Below are 21,694 nucleotides of genomic sequence, written 5' to 3'. Positions count from 1 at the left end.
TTGATAACATGAAGAATAGGTCTTTTCTAGTAGCCCTTGAATGGTCAGTTGGGAACACTAGTTGTAAAGAAGCAAAGAAGAACAAAACAAGTTATATTTGTAAAGAAAATAGTGTATGTGTTGACTTTAATTCAGATTTTGATCGAGATCCGGGCTACAATTGTCGTTGTGCTCAAGGTTTTAAAGGAAACCCATACCTCACAGATGGTTGTCAAGGTAAGTGTTGTTTTATGTTTAGTTAATAACATGACTATTAGTAAATCCACGCGATATTGAAGCCAGTTTGTGATATTTTTCAGATATTAATGAGTGTGAAGAAATTCAAACCTTTTGTATACATGGTTGTGTTAACACGATTGGGGGTTTCACCTGTCAGTGCCCCATTGGGATGAGTGGTGATGGTTCATTGTACGGAAGTGGTTGTTATCGATCAGAAGCAGCTAAGTCACTTCGAAATTTCTTATACATTGGTCAGTACACACTCATTTTTCAAAAGACTTTACCTTGAGTAGTAGTGATATATAGCTTTGTTTTTAGTATCATGTAAGGGGTAGACTAGTGCTCAAACTAGTTGGTTCTTAAGCGTTCATATAGATTCGAGTCTTGGGCATGCAAGTTGGTTTGTATAAGAGGTATGAATCCCGTATATAAAAATTAAAGTTAACCTTTATATAGATCAAAACAAAAACTGCACGTGTATAAGTAGTGTCGTATCTAAATATACGCCAAGTGGTTGTTCATATGTACTTGGGCGACGTGGTTATCCAAACTAGCGATCTTGAACCTTTCCTCACATAGATCCATACAAGTGCTGGTAATCGAACGTGCGAATCACAGGTATGAATATAAAAGAATTGAGAATCAAGAATAATAAACTTGCTTGTATTGAATGAAAAAGTGATGATTACAATTGACATACATGAACCCTATATATACTATACGAATAGGTGCGATTGAACAGTTGCGTCTCCTCATGAATCGATGTGCTTCTTGCTTGAAACGTCATGTCTGTTGCTTCCTGTTTTGTTGGCGCCGTTTCTGAAGAGGTGCGTCTCCAGGAGAGGCGTCCCTTGATTAAGTTTGTAGGTTACAAACTTTCAACTTGTCGCTTCCGGTCCTCGCACTTACTAACTAATCTAATTATAACATAAAACTAACTAACTACTAATTACAGAACGACCCCTATACCTATATTTAGTTTAAAACATCAATACTCCCCCGTAAACTAAATATAGTTTAACAAAGGTCTTCAACTTGCTTGACGTGCAGTAGCATTGGTTCCTCTTCCAATGCGAGATTGGCTTCTTGTTGCGTGTCTTTCTCCTTTTCTTTCCACTTGGTGCAATCTCTTGCAAAATGACCAAGTTCTCCACAATCATAACATCTGAACTTGCTCTTGTCTTGGTTTCTTGGACCCATATCTTTTCCACGTCCTCTTCCTCCTTTGAAAGATCCTTGTCCTTGACTTCTGCCATAGTTTTGAACACTACGACCCTTTCCATGATGCAAACTTTCAAACTGATTATTTGTACTTGCCATCATGAGTCCTCCTTGATTATTATCTTCTTGCTTGTCTTGACTTTTGAGACGTTCTTCAAAAGCTATTATTCTTCCCACTGCTTCTTCAAATAGCATTTTGTCTATTTCTGAATATTGTTCGATATTTGGCATGATGGGTAGGAACTTCTTCGGAACGGAGATAAGTAACTTCCTTACGAGTTTCTTGTCTTTGATAGTGGTACCGAGAGTTTTAAATTTGGCTTTTATACCACTCAACTTGCTTGCGAAACTACTTACTGTTTTGTTCTCATCCATCTTTAAAACTTCAAGTTCGCTCCTCAAAGTTTGTAGACGTGCTTTCTGAACCATATCTGCTCCAAGATAACGAACTTTGATTGCATCCCATACTTCCTTTGCTTTTTCGTATTGCGCAACTTGCATCAAAACATCTTCCGGTAACGTTTGGAAGATAAGTGCTTTCGTTGTGTGCGCCTTCTTTTCGTTTATCCCTTTCGTTGAAACAACTGTTTCCCAAAGACTATATGCCTTCAAGATTGTTTCCATCATAACTGCCCATTGGGTATAATTCGTCTCTTTCAATTTTGGGCATTGAAGAGATACATTCCCTTGCTCGTGGAGTGACGTTGATGCGTTTCCATCTTTTTCTGTCATGCCTCCTTTCTTTCTTGCTTTGTTTTTCTTGCCTATCTTGCTTGTGATCGGATGATCCCTTTTCTTGACCGAGTAGATCAAATTTCTTAATTGGTACTTGCGTCTGGCCAACTTGCTAACCAGGTTCTTGCGTTTCTGGCCGACTTTCTAATCAGATTTTTTATGTACCCTGACCCACTTGCTAATCAGGTTCTTGCGTTTCTGACCGACTTGCTAATCATATTCTTGCTAACTTGCTGTTGCGAGTGATAAAAATATCCAACCAACTTGCTAGTTGGACTTAGTTTGATCGACCCGCTGTACTTGCTTTTTCTTGCTTTGACCAAGAATGGTCGTTTCTTGCTAGACTGAATCGTGATGATTCTACGTGCTACTTGCTATTTTGAACCAACCGGTTCGGAACTTGCTATTTGAACCAGGAATCGATTTGACTTGCTAGAATCGATACGGGTTCGATTTCTTGCTATACGTATCGTTTATGATTCAAAAATTGACTTGCTTTACTTTAAAACATGCTAATGATCCCTTTTTCAATGTACAAAAACTTGATTTTTTTTAAATATAGAACTTTATTTCTTTAAAAAAACATGAACTGATGATGATGGAACCAATTTCCTTCTTTTAATACCAAAATAAGACTTACGGTTTTTTTTTTTTTTTTAATTCTTTGAGAATTGAAAAAAAAAAAACAAACAGAGTGTTGTTTTTGACTTTTGCCTTTAATCTTGAAGAATTCAAAACTTTAATTTTTGAGAAGAATATAACCTAACCAAAAACGTATTTTGAAAAATTGATTCCTTTCTTGTGGTTTGACTAAATAAAAAGAAAAAACGTACTTGCGAAATCGAAACACGTCGCCCGGTTCTCTGATTCAAACGGCAAACCTCGATTATCATTTCTTGCTCGTAATCTTGCACTGAGAATTTCCTTTCTTGCTTCCTGGATCGATTAACCTGGTGCTCTGATACCACTGTTGGTAATCGAACATGCGAATCACAGGTATGAATATAAAAGAATTGAGAATCAAGAATAATAAACTTGCTTGTATTGAATGAAAAAGTGACGATTACAATTGACATACATGAACCCTATATATACTATACGAATAGGTGCGATTGAACAGTTGCGTCTCCTCATGAATCGATGTGCCTCTTGCTTGAAACGTCATGTCTGTTGCTTCCTGTTTTGTTGGCGCCGTTTCTGAAGAGGTGCGTCTCCAGGAGAGGCGTCCATTGATTAAGTTTGTAGGTTACAAACTTTCAACTTGTCGCTTCCGGTCCTCGCACTTACTAACTAATCTAATTATAACATAAAACTAACTAACTACTAATTACAGAACGACCCCTATACCTATATTTAGTTTAAAACATCAATAACAAGTAGCTCCTTGCTAGTCTCCTTGTTAGTATTATCCTACTGTCAAGAAAAATACATTTGAACAAGCTTATTATATAAATTAAAATCAGAAGTCAACACCAGATCAAGGATTGTGTATTTAATAATCAACTCTTTGTAAGTATGTGTCAATTACGGAAACTGGATTGTAAGGTATGTACGTATGTGTCGATTGGTCAACCAACGTGACGTATGGGATAGTCCCTATATATCCAATTGCATGTACACGTTCACAAGGTTACGATTCATCGGTTTATTATTGTTAATGAAAAAATCTCAATTCTAGTTTCTTGATTATTGTTAATGACACTTTTTTGGGTATGAGCTTGTTGTATAAGAAATATTGTTTTCTAATAAAAATTGTATTGATTGACAGGGTTCGGCACAGGTCCTGCAGCTTCAATTCTTTTAACACTTATCTTATGTTGGGGGCTCAAACAAAGGAGGACAATAAAGAGTAGGGAGATGTTTTTCACAAAAAATGGTGGCTTAATTTTGCAGAAAATTCTATTTGAATCTAAACAACCTTCCAACATGGCCAAGATTTTCGCAGCAAGAATTCTTGAAAAAGCAACCAATAACTTTCACAAAACCAATGTCGTAGGTCAAGGAGGCTATGGTACAGTTTACAAAGGTAAATTAGAAGATGATACAATGGTTGCCATTAAAAAATCTAAGTCGATTGATGAGAGCCAGATCGAGCAATTTATCAATGAGGTGATCATGCTATCAGAAGTTAGCCACCCAAATATTGTCAAACTCTTGGGTTGTTGCCTAGAGACACAGACTCCTCTTCTAGTTTATGAATTTGTAACCAACAAGACCGTCTTCCATCACATACATGAAAAAAACAATACATCATCCATGACGTTCGAAAGGCGACTAAACATAGCTACACAGACTGCAAAAGCCCTTGCTCATATGCACTCAACCACACAAATCATTCATAGAGACATTAAATCATCAAACATACTTTTGACTGATGACTACATTGTAAAAGTTTCTGATTTTGGAATCTCAAGGTTCATTCCTGCAAATCAAACTCACATCCAAACATTGGTGCATGGGACTCTTGGGTACATAGATCCTGAGTACTTCCGATCAGGAATTTTGACAGAGAAGAGTGATGTGTATAGTTTTGGCATGTTTCTGGTGGAGCTGATCACAGGCAGAAAGGTCTTTTCACATGATGGAACTGAAAGTGACTTGGGTTTGGCAATGTTTTTTGTTTTATCACTAGAAAGGGGTTGCTTGATTCAAATTCTTCACGATCAAGTGAAGAAAGATGGGATCAGTGACCATATTGATTATATTGCCAAGATTGCAAAAGACTGTATTGAGCTAGAGGGCAAAAAAAGGCCTACTATGGAGGCAGTGAAAAAGAAGCTTGAACAACTGAGAGAATCTTTCATAAAGAGTTGTCCTGGTGAACCCTGGTCATATTCTCTTGTTTAACTGATAACGGCTGCCCTCTGTCATCATGAAGCTTTGTGCAAAGAAAGAGGTAAAATTTCGATCAAGCACAGAGTGATCCTGTAATATTGGAATTGCCAATTGTATGTATTCTAATAGAGGTGACGTCCTGAATATATAATATATAAAGGAAAGAACCCATGAATGCTTGAATCAACACATTGACCATGAACGAATACGATATACTAATACATTGTATTAGATGTAGTGTAAAATGGTTAATCAGAAAGAGGTACATTACATGTAACATAATGACAGTAATACACCAGCACATGGTAAATCCTGACTAACAAACTGTGCACATAATGATAGTAATCCCCCGTGAACATAATGACAAATATTGATGGGTCAGTTATCCTAACTTGTAATAAAGAAAATCTATGTGTGCTTTCTAATCATGTGATTTTAAAGATTTTATTAATCAGTATCTAAGATATATGTAGATGGAGAAATCGTAGTTAGGGGGTGGTGAGAAAGATGATGGCATGGATACAGTGCTGGAGCCAGATTTTTTTCCAGTGCTCGGAATTTTGTCAACTATATGTTAGAAATTTCAGGTCAGTTTCTATCGTATCGCTAAAGCTGAAATCAAGAACAATTTTAAGTATCACGCTTGTCAAACATATCTTTGTAATTATAGGTGTAAAATTGATGATAGTTGGTAGTGGCAGTTAACTCCAATCGGTATGTGTCAATCGACATGTCGGTTTATTGGCGCCAACCAACTGCCATTTGAACATACATATATGTGATGATCTACAATAATGAGAATCACCAAGAATACATTCGTATTTGCATTGAAAATCTTCTATGTTTGTATTCTTCTTATCATCCTACACAAAACAAACACACAAGGATCGTTCTCCAATCCTTGTATCTTTCAATATATCCGTTGCCTTTGATCCTAAATTCCAAGAGACTCTATCAGAGCAAAACCAGTGCCATCCTAGGGAAATTCAAACTTATTAATCTCAAAGAAAGACTATACTCAATTCGCTGTACATGGAGAATTGGAGGGGACAAACCCGATCACTTGATTGGAATTCTGCAAGATCAAAGAACGTAATGAAGAATCAAGTCTGATAAGACAAGCAATTAATACGGGAACACCGAAACTAGTCTGCAAATCAAGAATATTCGAAAAAACTCTTGGTCTCTGAGACACATGGTGGACTATGGTCAGAAGTCTGGTATGTGAAAACCAATTTCAAACGCCACTATGTCGGTAATGTTTCATTGTTTAAACGTACAAAAAAATCATTTGGGGTTGAAACTAGAACCAGTATTTCAAAAATTCTCTTCATAAGAGGAATAGGAACAATTGAATTAACAACTCACGATGAGATGTAGGTCCCGTTTTTCCGGTGGATCGATAACGTAAACCTATCCTTGTTTATCACAAACACGGTAACGGGTGCGGAGTCCCCGTGACGGTGCAAACCAAACAAAGTGTAAAATAAGAACACGCGTAACCAAAAGATTCAATATCTATTGTTTAGGGATGAGAACGGATACAAACATAACAAACAATGTTTACAGACTCTCTCTCAAAGTCTCACACAGCTCTCGTCTCGTCCAAGTTTCACACAGAAACTATGAGAGCTATTTATACTAAAACAGACACAGACTATGACGAAACACTAAGGACTCGGCGAAACACCTTTGGGCCAGAAGAAGCCCAACAGGCGACGAAACAGGGACAACCCACGGCGAAACACCCTAGTCGACGAAACACATTATGTTTCGTCGACCATGTACAACAGATTGTGAATTTGCATGCTTTTTCAACATAATGACATCATCATGACATCACAGTGATGATGTCATGGTGATGTGTCACCTGGTCTTGCTTCGCGGCTCTCCGTGCTTCGCGTGTTGAACTCTAGGGCGCACGACGGAGGAATGTCGTGACGTCGGGCTTGAGCCGGACCTAACCGAGTCGAAACCAAGTCGAACCGAGCCGAGTCGCGTCCACGTTCACCGCACCAATTGTAGGTCCCGTTTTTCCGGTGGATCGATAACGTAAACCTATCCTTGTTTATCACAAACACGGTAACGGGTGCGGAATCCCCGTGACGGTGCAAACCAAACAAAGTGTAAAATAAGAACACGCGTAACCAAAAGATTCAATATCTATTGTTTAGGGATGAGAATGGATACAAACATATACAAACAATGTTTACAGACTCTCTCTCAAAGTCTCACACAACTCTCGTCTCGTCCAAGTTTCACACAGAAACTATGAGAGCTATTTATACTAAAACAGACACAGACTATGATGAAACACCAAGGACTCGGCGAAACACCTTTGGGCCAGAGATTGGGCCTGAAGAAGCCCAACAGGCGACGAAACAGGGACAGCCCACGGCGAAACACCCTAGTCGACGAAACACATTATGTTTCGTCGACCATGTACAACAGATTGTGAATTTGCATGCTTTTTCAACATAATGACATCATCATGACATCACAGTGATGATGTCATGGTGATGTGTCACCTGGTCTTGCTTCGCGGCTCTCCGTGCTTCGCGTGTCGAACTCTAGGGCGCACGACGGAGGAATGTCGTGACGTCGGGCTTGAGCCGGACCTAACCGAGAGGAAACCAAGGCAAACCGAGCCGAGTCGCGTCCACACAAAGTGTATCAACAAACTCCCCCTTGGACGCTACTCGTGATGGTTCGTCTTCTGTGATTGTTCGTCTTCTGTGTCTTTCATGTCGGAGGATCTTCAAAGTCTTCACGCGTCGTAAGAAGAAAGTGTATCAACAAACTCCCCTTTTCATTTAAGAAGTGTGTTAACAAACTCCCCCTTAGAATGAACTCTCCATTGAGTTATGCTCGAGAATCTTTTTATTTGTCAATTCTTCAGATCCTTGTGGTGTTGATGAGAGGTCAGCGGCAACTCCATCATTTTTATCTTTTGAGTGCCTTCACATCGTGTCTTCATTCCAAAGCTTGTCATCGAACATGTTCTCCTCGCCTTTAGCATCTACACGCGCAAGAAATCTAAACGCATAATGAGAACAACCGCTTGGAATATAGTCAAATTAAACAAACGACACATATGAGATCAAATCTCAATCAAACACCGACCGACAACAGTTTGAAAGTTTAAAAAAGGATCAATTTTAGTCCTCTAACTTTCAAAACTTGTTAACTTCGACTGTTTATGAAGATGCAATTGTTTTCCGGCTTACGATCAGGATTTTGGGAAGGATAGACTCGAGTTCCAACATCGGTCAATCTAAATAAACTAGAAGCAAAATCTTTTTGGCTTTTATAAAGTTTATATTAAAACACACCTAAAATCTTTTTGAAATTTTTCATTTTTCAAAAGTAAAGACGGAAAACAATAAGTAAATATATACAAAGATGCAGAAACTGAAAACAATAAGTAAATATTTACATACATTCTTTTTGCGAGTTTCGAGGGTAAGAGAATCAGATCAGTGTACGGTCATGTCAAAACGCTCTTGTTGTTCAATTAGTTAACATTTAGAAAAGCATCCTATTACAATTATCGGTATTGTTGTCCACATAAGCTCAACTTATCAAATGTAATCATGATTAGGGGATACGTTAAGGTATGATTTATACTTACCGACCAGTGTTCATCCACACACGACACATTCCCGTATCAAGGTATGCACGAGAGTTCATCTTACCGGTGAGTATACTGATTATCATCTGTTTGACTGTATATGATGTGAGATTCTCACTTATTTTGATTGAAAACAAGCCCTATGTGATTGAATCACTTATTGATGAGGAACTTGATTTTCATATGCATGAGGGCACAGGAGCAAGTCCGTGAACAGGTCAGTACTTTTGTACAACAGAGAGACGAACTTGACTCCCAGATAAATGTGATATATTATCACTTATTTTGATGGACATGTGATTGTTGATCACTTATTGAGGTCGAATGCAATATGTACACGTATGTATAGTATCATGGAAGATCTAGACTTGCGTCCCCGTTATTTTTTGGTAAAAGATACAACCATGATACCCAGATGATAAGCAGCATAAAGACCGAATATCTCAGAACCTCGGCAATCTCTCAAACGAAATTTCGGTACTAATACCATATGCCAATGAGTGGTTCCCACAGAGTCTTCAGTCGATTAAGGTTTATATCACCCTGTACACTTTAAAATGATTGTGAGCCTATCGATACATCTTATATAGAGCTGCTTAACATTTTTCATCTTGCATTCAGTTTAAAGAGGTTTAGATAGACCACTGATGTACTATCATTTTCTCTTTTTCTCGCCAGGAAACTCAATTTTGTTTTTATATTGTTTTTGTGTTTTTGGAATTTTTCGATGTTTTTGGACTTTTAAATTTTGGATTTAATCCCCCTAAAATCAACAAACTATGATAAATTTTAAAAACACAAAGGTACTTACAAAAACGATTTCCCAATGTCGGTTAACTCATGTTTTACCTCAATGCCGTTTACCAAAATTAATTTTAATCAGAAATGATTTTTCGAATTTTGGAGAAAATGAGTTGGCACGTCGGTAAGCGGTGCGGACCATGACAACATTGACGAGTTTCATAGTGAAACAATCACGTGTGAAGTGATATTTGAGATCAACGTGTCAGGCCAAAGAGTGTTGTACGAGATAATAATTCAAAAAAGTAGCTTAAATATCGACGAGTATAGGAGAGATTAGAAATTTAAAACCGTATCCTGCAACTGTTTCATGCATTGCAAGGAATCTGAGTGCTCTACTAAACATCCACCCGGTGTGGACTTCAAAGCCGATTTTGCAGCTACTTCAATTAATCCGAGAAATCTCTTCACAGCAACAAGATCAGAAACCTTTGGGTCCTGCTGGTCTTCCACATTGCACCAGCAAAGGTCTTTGTCTTTCTCTTGAGAAGTAGTGTGCAGTTGTTTAATCCATGCCAAGGCATCCGCACACCCGGTTGGTTTGTTCAATGAACACATTTTCTTCAATCACACCGCGAAGAAATGTACACTGCACGTTCATCTTGTTGATTTTGATCTTCAGACGTGCTGCAGGTGCGTACATTTTGATTTGAATCTATCCTGGGGACCCGATCAAAGCCATTAACAATCAAACTTTGAAATGATTTTCATTTTGTTGAAGTTGTCAAATTCTTTCAACAGACAATTCTGTTTCCCTCTTCTTCTTCTCTCCATCAAAGGCAACAATTTCTTCTATCGCCTATCTTATGCAAGGACATTCCACTATCAATAATCCTATGACTATCGATAGTTCCTCCTGGAACTTCCTGCACACTCTCTCAGAGATTAGTTGGAGAGGGGGACCCAAGCCTACATAGACTTGGGTTGCTCAAAGAATCAAGAAATGTAATTTCAATTTCTTGAAGGTTTTCAAACACAGCACCTCCCCCTGAACTTTCACCTGATTTAGGTTTTCAAGTTTATTTTTGTTTACCAGATTGTGTATTATGTACAGTTTCTGGTTTTAATGGTTGTGACAAACTAGGTGTCCTTTTAACCGTTTTGACTTCAGATTTTAAAGCCTTTTCAACAGCTTTGATGTTATGACGTCGTTGTTTCATTTCTTGTTCCTTAACAGTTCTTTTATCATGTTTTGGAGAAACAGGACGACGTTGTGAGTGACCTTGTTCAGAAGGGGTTCTTTCAACAAAATTTGGTTTGGGCGAGTTTGTGTAGTCTTTAATGATGTGCCCAAACTTCCCACATTTGAAACAAGTTTTCCTTTCAACAAACTTAGGAGAATCTGATCGACGACCTGACGTAGAAGCTGTAGACCCAGAGGTACTAGCTTCACACCTGTTTGTGTATTGGGTGTAATTGTTATCACTATTACGTTTCAAAATGTTGACTTTTTGTACAAAATCGGTATTTGATTTATTTTCAAAAGTCTCCACTTTATCAGTACCTTTGGAGGCCACAAACTTAATGTCTTTTGTTTTCTTCTTGTAACGAGCTCCTTTTGAATCAACCTTAGCCTTTGGCTTTGGAGCTCGTTGTTGTTGTTTACCCTTACAAGAAAATTGGTTGTTGCTTTGTCGGTGATTTCTGTTTTCCAAATTGTTTTCTGATTTTAGCTTTTGGAATTGGGTCACATTGAGTTACAATGACTCCTGGAATTGTCTTTCCCAAAAACTTGTTTGTATTATCCTCAAAAACTTTATCAATCGAAGATGGATTGACATTTTTAATTGGAAAATCATGATCTGAATAGATTTTAGAATCACCAACCAATGTATACAACAAGTTATTGCTCTTAAAAGCAGACGCACATTTCTTGTCATCTTCTTGTCATCTTTGACATCCTTGACAGGATCTATCACTTGTTTGGCAGCTGGTTGAACAGCAGGAGTAGGAGGATCACAAAGAATATGATTCTCAATTGGAATTTCTACTCCTTTCGTCTCATCAAGTGATTCATCCTGGTCATTCACATCTGATTCATCATCTGAAGAATCATAGTCCTCAATGGTTGGAGGACTTTGATTTGAAGCACATGATGACTTTTCTTTGTTATCAGATGAGCCCTCCGATGAATTGTCCGGTTTGAACCCTAGGCCAGTAGTAACTTCCTCATAATCAAGAGGCACACCGGGTTCATACCGAGGCATATCCTCTTCATCGGGCATTTTGGTATAGTTGTGTCTCAAAGGAAGCGGACACGACTTATACCCAACACCTTTCATATTACCCTTCAGTTTTTGAACGTCTATGATGTGATCGAGCACAAATCGGGAGTTAGAATAACTCTCCAATTTTTGCTTGATAGCATCATGCTCGCATTTGGCAATGGCTAACTCCTTTTTGGTTTCCTCAATGATGTTAATGTAATCGTTAATGCTAACTTGTTTATGATAAACAACTTTGTTCACTTCGGAAACACTTTTCTTTAAGGTTTCAATCACAGATTTAAATTCCTTTTCATTTCTAACTAAAGCCATATTTGCCTCTTTGCACTTAGACAGTTCAATAACCAAACTTTGATTATGACTATGAACCGTTTCCGATTCACGTTTCAAATCAGCACATTTAAGTTTCATATCAGCACAATCACTACAGATGCTAGGAGTTTCAGATTTTACCTGACTTGTAGAAGCTGTGACATTAGCCATAAAGGCAGTCTGAGAAGAGAAAGATCCATCTTCAGTGAGAATCTTCTCCATTTTTTTCGATGTAGCATCAGCTTTCTTGATCAAATCAGATTTTTGACTTTTTGTCTCCTTGGCATCATCCGACAAACTATCAGTTTCAGAATCCATTCCCTCCTTGATGTCCGATTCTGAACTGTAATCACTCACACCTGAGCCATCTTTATCAGTACTGCCACTATATCCTGAACCGTCATCATTTCCCCAAGATTCACCATCGCTGACATTCTTGATGATTTTAGCATAGAACGCAGTTCCTCCTTGATCTCCACTTCCAAATTTTACAGACCAGGAATCATCGGCTTTATTTGAGTTGGATGTGGATGTACTTGTTTGATTTATGAAAGGATTTTGGTTGCCTTGTTGAGGTTGAGTTTGAGATGGTTTTGGAATATAGGCATTTGGATCAAAAGTTCTTCCAAATGTTTGTGGTTGGACTTGTGGTTGTGATGGAACAGGAATATAAGCCCTCGGATCGAACTGAGGTTGAGTAGTATTAACTTGAGGTGGAGGTTGGGGTGTTGGAATAGGAATATAAGGACTACTCAAATGAGGTGCAGAATAAGCCTGAGCTTGAGCACTCATATGCGCTGGCGGATAATAGGCACTCGGATCAAAAACCGGAGGAGGAGCTTGTTAGTGCAGTTGTCTGTTGGCTACATCTTTGTTCGAGTCTTAGAGAGAGAGAAAGACAAGTCGTTACGAGTTTCACTACGAGATTGACTACGGCAATATCCAAAGGGGGAGATTGTTGATGCATATTTTGTCTATCGCCTTCGTCAATCCGAATCGTAGTGAAAAGCCGGAAGGAATCAAGTGCATAACGTCATATTTAGTTAGAAATGGCAAGGTGGCAAACTTGTAATTAATGTGAACTTTCATTAAAAGCCTTGACCATATAAATAGGGTGTTATGTCACAGTTTTAGTTAGTTCTTGATAGAGATTTTAGAGATTTGAAGTTAGACTTTTGGAGAAGACTTGGAGAAGACTTTCTAGAGAGAGAAAGTAGAGAGAGAAAGTAGTGTAAACGTGAATTCTTGTACCGAAGCGTCAAATTTAGCAATGGAATCACGTTAGTAGTACGTTATCGTGTGTTCGGTCACGTTCGTTCACGGATTCCGCACGTGAAACGTTCGTTACGCAATCGAACGGCGTCAAAACCGGTCCTACAATTGGTATCAGAGCTAGGAGCTCGATTGCTTGATCAAACACGTCGTTCTCGTACAGATTTGAGCCGATTCAGATCCGATTTCTCCTATTTCTTCATCTTCTACTCGTTCTTTACGGAAATTCGACAAATTGAACGTGTTTTCACGGTCCGATTCGTCTGAAATTCTAGTATATTGTGCGAAATACATAGAATCAAAACCCTACCAAGTTTCACATCAAAAATCCAAGCCGTTTTGGAGAAATCTCGATTTTTTGGTCCGAATTTGCGTCAAGTTTCAGCTGTGAACCGCTTATTTGACACTACTGTGGATCGCTCATGTGGTGTTATTGTTGAATCGCTCTTGTGAACTTTTCTGAACCGCTCAAAAGTGTAACTTGTGGTAGTTCGCTCATTAGACCATACGTGGATCGCTCATATGACATCCTTGAACCGCTCATAAGATATCAATTAGCACTGCTCATTGGTAAACATCTGAACCGCTTATATGTCAGATGAACATATGTGGACCGCTCATTGAAAATCTTCTGAATCGCTTTTAAGAAAAACTCAGAACCGCTTTTGTGTCATCGTTCTTTACATAAGTCACTGATCTTACAGGTTGTTGACGATGTTATTCTTGTCTGCATGTGCCGCCCATTAAATTGGTTGGTCCAATAAACAATCAAAATAAGTAAAGTTGTCAGAATATTTTGCAGGTGTTCCACCGCCCACTTACATAGTTGTTGTGCCGCCCAACCATATAAAATTACCGTCCAAAAGAAACAATTCAGTTGTTGTTTTGGCCTATTAGTTCACCGCCCAAATAGCCAATCACTAAAGCCCAACCTCATCACATTTCACCGCCCCATTTATATTAATTGCTCTTATCAAGGCCCACTTCAGCCGCCCCATTAGCTGATATTAATTCACTGCTCAGTGCTCACTCCTAGTATTAATCTGGACCGCTTATTCGGATTGACTTGGATCGCTTTTTCAGACAAGTTCTTTGGATCGCGTATTCGGACATTTGGTTGGATCGCTTATTTGGCAGATTATTGGATCGCATATTTGGTTCATACTAGTTCAAATATTTGTTGCCGTGTTTTGAAAAATCGAGTTAAGAAATCATGGGTTTCGATGTGTTTAATATGACTCAGGAAACAATGGATAAAATACGGAAATTAAAGACAGAATTTGATTCGTTTTCAAGTTTTCCAGGAGAAAGTACAAAGAGTGTCATTAAGAGATACAAACATCTTGTTAGTTCAATGTCTGATTTAGATATTACAAAAGAACCAGAAGAGTGGGTTGAAAAATTTATCAGTGCTTTGCCGAAAGAAGAATGGGAAGATTATGTCTTGAACTTGAGAAGTTCTAGAGAATTTTCTCAACTGACAATTTCTCCACTCATTAAAAGGATTGAAGAACAGATGGTGATCAAGGATGAGAAAAGGAAAGAAAAAGCTGTAAAAGTCAAAGAATCTGTAAAGAATGAATTGTCAAGGTCTGCATCAGTATGCTCAAATTGTCACAACTTCAAGACAGTCAATGCCAAACTTGTGAAGGATGCAGAAAGTTTAGCATTGGAGATCAAGAAGTTGAACAATAAGAAGAAAGCTGATGAAAAACAGATTCTAGACTTACAGGGTATTTGTGAGAAGTTGAAAGTCGAAAATGGCAAACTGTTGGGTAGTGTGAACAGTTTGACATTAGAGACCAAAGGTTTGAAAGAAAATGAAAAGGTTTTTGAAAGCAAACAGAAATCATCTGAAAATGAAGATTTCTGGATAAAATTGGAGAACAAAAATCTGAAAGCTAATGAAGTGAAACTTCAAGAACAGATAAATGTTTTGGAAAATGAAAAATCTGTTCTTGAAAACTTGAAAAATGAAAATAAAAATTCAATCAAGTCTCATCTTGAAAGAATATCTAAGCTTGAAGACGAAACTAAGAGTTCAAGGATCAATATTGATGAACTTGAAAAGAAATTGATCAGTTTTGCGACTAAATCTGACAAGTTGAATATTCCTTGTCCAAAACCGATCAATTCAGTTCCAATAAGTGACGTAGTCACAAACCTTGACTCTGTCAAAGTTGAAGATTGTGATGAGACACCTGATGATGAAAATGTTAAAAAAGAAAAACAAAAATTGTTTTTAAATTTGAAAGAAAAATTTCAGAAAACTGTTCTGCAATCAACTGAAAAAGGTGAATGCTCTAAGCAAAAGTCTTTGAAGAAGAAAGCAAAACAGAAACAAAAAGATAATAAAAGTTCATCGGATCGATCATCCAATCAAAAACAAAATTTACAAAAAATAAAAAATGAAAACTCAAAAAATGTTGGTAATAAGTGGTGCAGGTCAGACCACAGTGCTAAAGCGTCAAATCCATCAAAGTTGAGGAAGGAATATCACCAGGCCAAACAGTGTTACGACTTGAGTGTTTGGTACAACGGTGATAACTGGTACGATAACAGAATGTGTTACAGCTGCGGCTATCATGGACACATTGCTGTTAATTGCCAATACTGGAGATGTGAGACCAGGAGGTGCTATAACTGCAATATCAAAGGTCATATTGCCCGAGGAGATCAATGGGAAGATCAAGGGTTATGTCTCAGAAAGTGGCAAGAATTCCAGTCAAGGTCAAGCCCGAAGAACTAAATGTTCGAGAACCAAAAGTTCAACAACCGAAAGTTCTAGAGACAAAAGTTAAACTTTCTCAGGGGCAGAAAGATCGACTGAGGAAGAAGAGAAAGAAAGCGAGAGAATATCTCGAGAAGATTTTGTCCTCAGGTTCACAGGATAAACAGAATAAAAGTTCTGATGAATCGACTCCTTCAGTTGCAAAAACAAGCAAGACGAATTCATCAGATACAAATCTGAGGACAGAACAGAGAGGGAAGAAGAAGGAAAAGGTCGGCGATGAATCTGACAGATCAAAGTCGGACAAGCCACCTGCAGGCAATGATTCTGGTATGGTAAAACCAGAGGAGCCATTGGTTGAGGTAAAAGTTGAGAATTCTAGTTTAGCAATGGATGATGCAAATTTTCCACCATTGTTGAGCAAGAATTCAAAATCACCCAAGGTCAGTCAGGCTTGGGTGAAATTGTTTAAATAGAAAAACCTGACTTGCCGGAGATCCCAAGATGGTATCGTGGATCATGAATCGGCACATTTCTTGAGAAATTTCACTTTGGTGATTTTTCGCCTAAAATGTGGTAAATCAAGGACATTAAGTTGTACTTGATTTTCTACAAATGGTTTATGATCAAACTGGAAATGATAAATCTTTATATGATCGAAGAAAACAAGATGATGAGATAACCCCAAATCTACAAATGGTTGGAACACAAACTAATTTTTCCGGAAAAACCATTTTGATTGAAACAAACTTAAGTGTTTTGAAATCATTATGGGAAAATAGTTTGTTGTGAGGGGGAGTTCTGATTGTTTTTGCACGAGAATGGTGAATTGAAGTAAGTCACATTGTGTTGTCAAGTTTCTTGTATAGTTTGTTTTCAATTTTTTTTTTCAGAAAATCAAAATTGAAATATATTTTGATTTTAGGGGGAGTAATAAAATTTTGAAAAATTTAAAAAATTGAAAAAAAATGAAAATGAGTTTTGCTGCAAAAAGAGGAGATGATAGTACGTCGGTGGACTATCACAGCATGCTAGAGATTTGTAAAGACAAAATTGTTTTTAAACAAGTCTTACTAATGATGTGTCAGTAGGCTTCACACAGTTAGTAAATTGTATTCGAGATATAAACATAAAATCAAAACTTACTTATTTTGTGGGGAACACTACTTGGATATATAGGTAACCCCTGAAATCTCGTTTGAAAGGTTTCTTATTCTGGAATATTAGGTTCTTGTACTCAAATGATGTCTGGGGTATTATTCCGGGACATCTGCTGAACGGTAGTTCTGACCTAGTCCCTGGCTAATACTTTCTTCATATGCTTGAAACATAGCATAAAGCCCTCAGCTGATTAGACAATAAAATTGATGATCAGTTGTTGTAGCTGAAAAGATCCTCTAAAGGGGACCCACTGCTAAGTCGAAGCTGATATCTCTCTGCTGAACGGAAGTTCTGACCTGAGATCCCTCAGTTCTCGCATTTTTCCCCTAATTTATATACAGATATCATTTGTAGTTATACTTACCTGTAGATCAGAATATTGGGATCTGGATACGGGAGTATATTCAAGAGGTGGGACACTCAAATAAGTTTAAGTACTAATACATTAAATACGTATCTTGAATCAATTGAAAATTTGTGTAGAGGTTTAAGTGGACAACAATACTGACAATCAGAAGTAAATTTGTTTTTAACATTTGCTGATTAATCAAGATCAACGGTGTTGGTGATATGTCTCAAAAACCGATATGATCCTCTTGCACAATCTCTCAAAAATAGTGTTCATTTCTGTTTTTCTATAAATTCAAAAATCCAAAAATATTGTATTTTTTGTTTGATATTTGAAAACTACAAAAAGATTTTCGACAACAGAGTGTGAAGAACTGATATTTGACATTTCAAGTGCTAAACATGTTGAACTTGTGGTTTGAGAGAGAGTGTAAAACTGTGAAGATTTGAAATGCAAATTTGGTTCATTAACTTGATGAATAAGTTGAATGGTAATCTACAGTTTGATCTTCATAGTTTTTCTTATACGATTAGTTAATTCATTAAGTTGAATTGCAAATTATATTAGTTTGTGATAGTGTGTTTGAGTTTTGCAGGTTTCTGATCCTGTTGCTACGAATAGCCAGGAGATACATCAGAACCAGAGGAGAGCTTAAACAGAGAAAGCCAGGAGTTGATTTCAATGGTGATAACGATTTCCAGACAGAGATCTCAGCATTATGTTTGGGGGAGTCTGACGAAAGTTAGAGCCAGAGAAAGATCCAGGCATATGATTCCAGGAGGAAGTTTCTGAAAAAGAAATGATTCCAGGCAGAGTTCCTGAAGAAGATCGAACAAGATTGAGGTGCTGTGAATGATTGAAGACTCTCACTGAAGATTCCGTCAACATCCAAGGGGGAGTTTGTTAGTGCAGTTGTCTGTTGGCTACATCTTTGTTCGAGTCTTAGAGAGAGAGAAAGACAAGTCGTTACGAGTTTCACTACGAGATTGACTACGGCAATATCCAAAGGGGGAGATTGTTGATGCATATTTTGTCTATCGCCTTCGTCAATCCGAGTCGTAGTGAAAAGCCGGAAGGAATCAAGTGCATAACGTCATATTTAGTTAGAAATGGCAAGGTGGCAAACTTGTAATTAATGTGAACTTTCATTAAAAGCCTTGACCATATAAATAGGGTGTCATGTCATAGTTTTAGTTAGTTCTTGATAGAGATTTTAGAGATTTGAAGTTAGACTTTTGGAGAAGACTTGGAGAAGACTTTCTAGAGAGAGAAAGTAGTGTAAACGTGAATTCTTGTACCGAAGCGTCAAATTTAGCAATGGAATCACGTTAGTAGTACGTTATCGTGTGTTCGGTCACGTTCGTTCACGGATTCCGCACGTGAAACGTTCGTTACGCAATCGAACGGCGTCAAAACCGGTCCTACAGAGCTGAATGTGGAAACGGAAAGAAGCTTGACATTGAATTATTATTTGTGAGTAATTACTTGAAACACCAAATGCGAAATCCAAATGAACGACAAGGCCCAAACCACCTTAAATTGTTGAGGCCCACCACTTAGTGATATATAATCCAAAAATTAGCCCAAGTCAACAACGAAACCTAACAATAATTTATAAGCCACTATCGATTCAGATCATATGTCTTCCTCTCTTTCTTCGATACCCACCACCAAACAAAACCCCAAATAACAACAACTGATGCAGCTTCTTTCAACAAAAAATTCAACAATTTCAAACTTAAACCCACTAAAAATTTCTGTGATTTTTTTTTTTTTGTAAAGATTAGGCCCAAATCCAAAGTCAATATTTAAGCCCAAACTTTGTTAAAACTAAGCTGATCCAATTTAAAAATAAAAATCCAAAAACACAATAAGTCCAAAAACACAATAAGTCCAGTCTTTGCTTTCATAATCACGTGACTACCTCAAGTTGTCAAAACTTTTCACTTTGATTGATTTTTATTATTTTTAAAAACAATTTGACATACGAAGACACAACCTGATAATGTTTTTTTTTTTTGAATTAATTGTGAGAATTTTGAACCTCTTTCATTAAAAAATATGTCACGTGAATATGTAAGTGGCCGGCAATACTTAATTCTATTGGGCCGAAACTCTTGAACAGTTAATGGGTCGGTGCAATGTTTGTTTATGAATGACGACACTGAATTGAAGGCTGAAATTGAAACCTCTTAAAATTTAAAATTTAATAATTTTTTTTGTTTAAATATATCGAAACCCTATTTGACTAAACAAAACTTTTGTTTGAATTTGACGAAACCGAGATAATTGGACGAAACTGAATGAATAAGGTTTGCGACGAAACTGAATGTTAATTGGATGACGAAACTGAAATGATGATGAAATGACGAAACAGATTGGGATTGATATGTGCGACGAAACAGGTAAGGATGAGCGACGAAACAGATTGAAGTTTTGAATCAACGAAACTGATTATTATGACGACGAAACTGTTTGTTTGTGAAATCAAATGACGAAACAGGATGGATCTGAATTGCGACGAAACTCAGAATTAAAACTTGGACGAGGAAACTGATAAGGTTGCGACGAAACTGAATTCTTTATGTGAGTGACGAAACTTATTTGGATAAGGTTTGAGAGTAGATGAGATATTTTCAATGAAAACTTATCCAAACTACTGACACATGACACTCTTTTTCAAACTACCACCATGCTTATCTCACCGAACACAGTCAATCCACCATGCTTTTGAGCACCATTTTCAACTCAAATATAATTTTATAATTCACAAACAGATTGTACAGTGGCTTCTCAAAAGATCAAAAAGGTGAAATATTGCAGAACACTTTGAAGTTAACTGAAGAACACGATGAATATTTGAAGATTCCGGTCACCGAATAATTTTCCGAAACCCGAAAATGCACAAACTTTTAATGAAAACCCGATCTTTATCTTGTGAACAAGAATATAACAAAGGTTTTTACCAAAACTTTGGCAAACAAGCAAGTTCTAACAGATTTTTAGAAAGTTTTTCAGAAAATATATGAACTTTTAAGAACACTTTTTCAGAAAATCATAAACAATCAAGTTCAAACTTGATAAAAACCGAAACTTGTTTGGTTTTAAACAAGGATTAGAGCCAAAGCTCTAATACCAATTGTAGGTCCCATTTTTCCGGTGGATCGATAACGTAAACCTATCCTTGTTTATCACAAACACGGTAACGGGTGCGGAATCCCCGTGACGGTGCAAACCAAACAAAGTGTAAAATAAGAACACGCGTAACCAAAAGATTCAATATCTATTGATTAGGGATGAGAACGGATACAAACATATACAAACAATGTTTACAGACTCTCTCTCAAAGTCTCACACAGCTCACGTCTCGTCCAAGTTTCACACAGAAACTATGAGAGCTATTTATACTAAAACAGACACAGACTATGACGAAACACAAAGGACTCGGCGAAACACCTTTGGGCCAGACATTGGGCCTGAAGAAGCCCAACAGGCGACGAAACAGGGACAGCCCACGGCGAAACACCCTAGTCGACGAAACACATTATGTTTCGTTGACCATGTACAACAGATTGTGAATTTGCATGCTTTTCAACATAATGACATCATCATGACATCACAGTGATGATGTCATGGTGATGTGTCACCTGGTCTTGCTTCGCGGCTCTCCATGCTTCGCGTGTCGAGCTCTGGGGCGCACGATGGAGGAATGTCGTGACTGTAATGAATTGTCTTTCCTTGCCTTTTGAATGATACAGTACATCGAATATATATACAAGATAGTGCCACCTAACCTAGAGCCAATCAAGCAATTTCCTAATATACAATGAGTGAATTTGGGAACTATAATAGGATAACATTTAAATAATAAAACTGAATATTCCAAAATATATTTAGATAATATATTTCGGTTAATAGCCCCCCCCCAGTCGAAGCGGCAGACTAACGAACGCATAGACTGGACTTGAACCTGCTGAAGAGTTGTCTTGAGAGACCTTTAGTGAAAATGTCGGCATATTGGTAGTCGGCCGGAATGTGCAAAACCCGAATATCTCCAATCCGTACCTTTCCCCGGACAAAATGGATGTCGATTTTGACATGTTTAGTGCGTTGGTGTTGAACCGGGTTATCGGAGAGGTAAACTGCGGAGATGTTGTCACAAAATATAATGGTGGCATCCCGAGTCGGAATATGAAGTTCGA

General features: G+C 37.6%; 1 protein-coding gene across 1 annotated transcript; it reads left to right on the top strand.

Annotated features, from left to right (window-relative positions):
* The first annotated feature begins 4,101 nt into the window (after positions 1-4,101).
* Positions 4,102-5,022, top strand: LOC110887057 (wall-associated receptor kinase-like 1). The gene has a single exon (XM_022134963.1). The coding sequence runs from the start codon at positions 4,102-4,104 to the stop codon at positions 5,020-5,022; it is 921 nt and encodes a 306-aa protein (XP_021990655.1).
* The last annotated feature ends 16,672 nt before the right edge of the window (positions 5,023-21,694 follow it).

This window comes from Helianthus annuus, chromosome 10 (assembly GCF_002127325.2).
Source record: "Helianthus annuus cultivar XRQ/B chromosome 10, HanXRQr2.0-SUNRISE, whole genome shotgun sequence".
NCBI lineage: Eukaryota > Viridiplantae > Streptophyta > Magnoliopsida > Asterales > Asteraceae > Helianthus > Helianthus annuus.
The sequence above is the reverse complement of the archived record's forward strand: the minus strand, read 5'-3'. Positions and strand labels throughout refer to the sequence as shown.

What these genes read in the sequence shown, in the direction of transcription:
- LOC110887057 (XM_022134963.1), top strand. Translation starts at nt 4,102, where the DNA reads ATGGCCAAGATTTTCGCAGCAAGAATTCTTGAAAAAGCAACCAATAAC.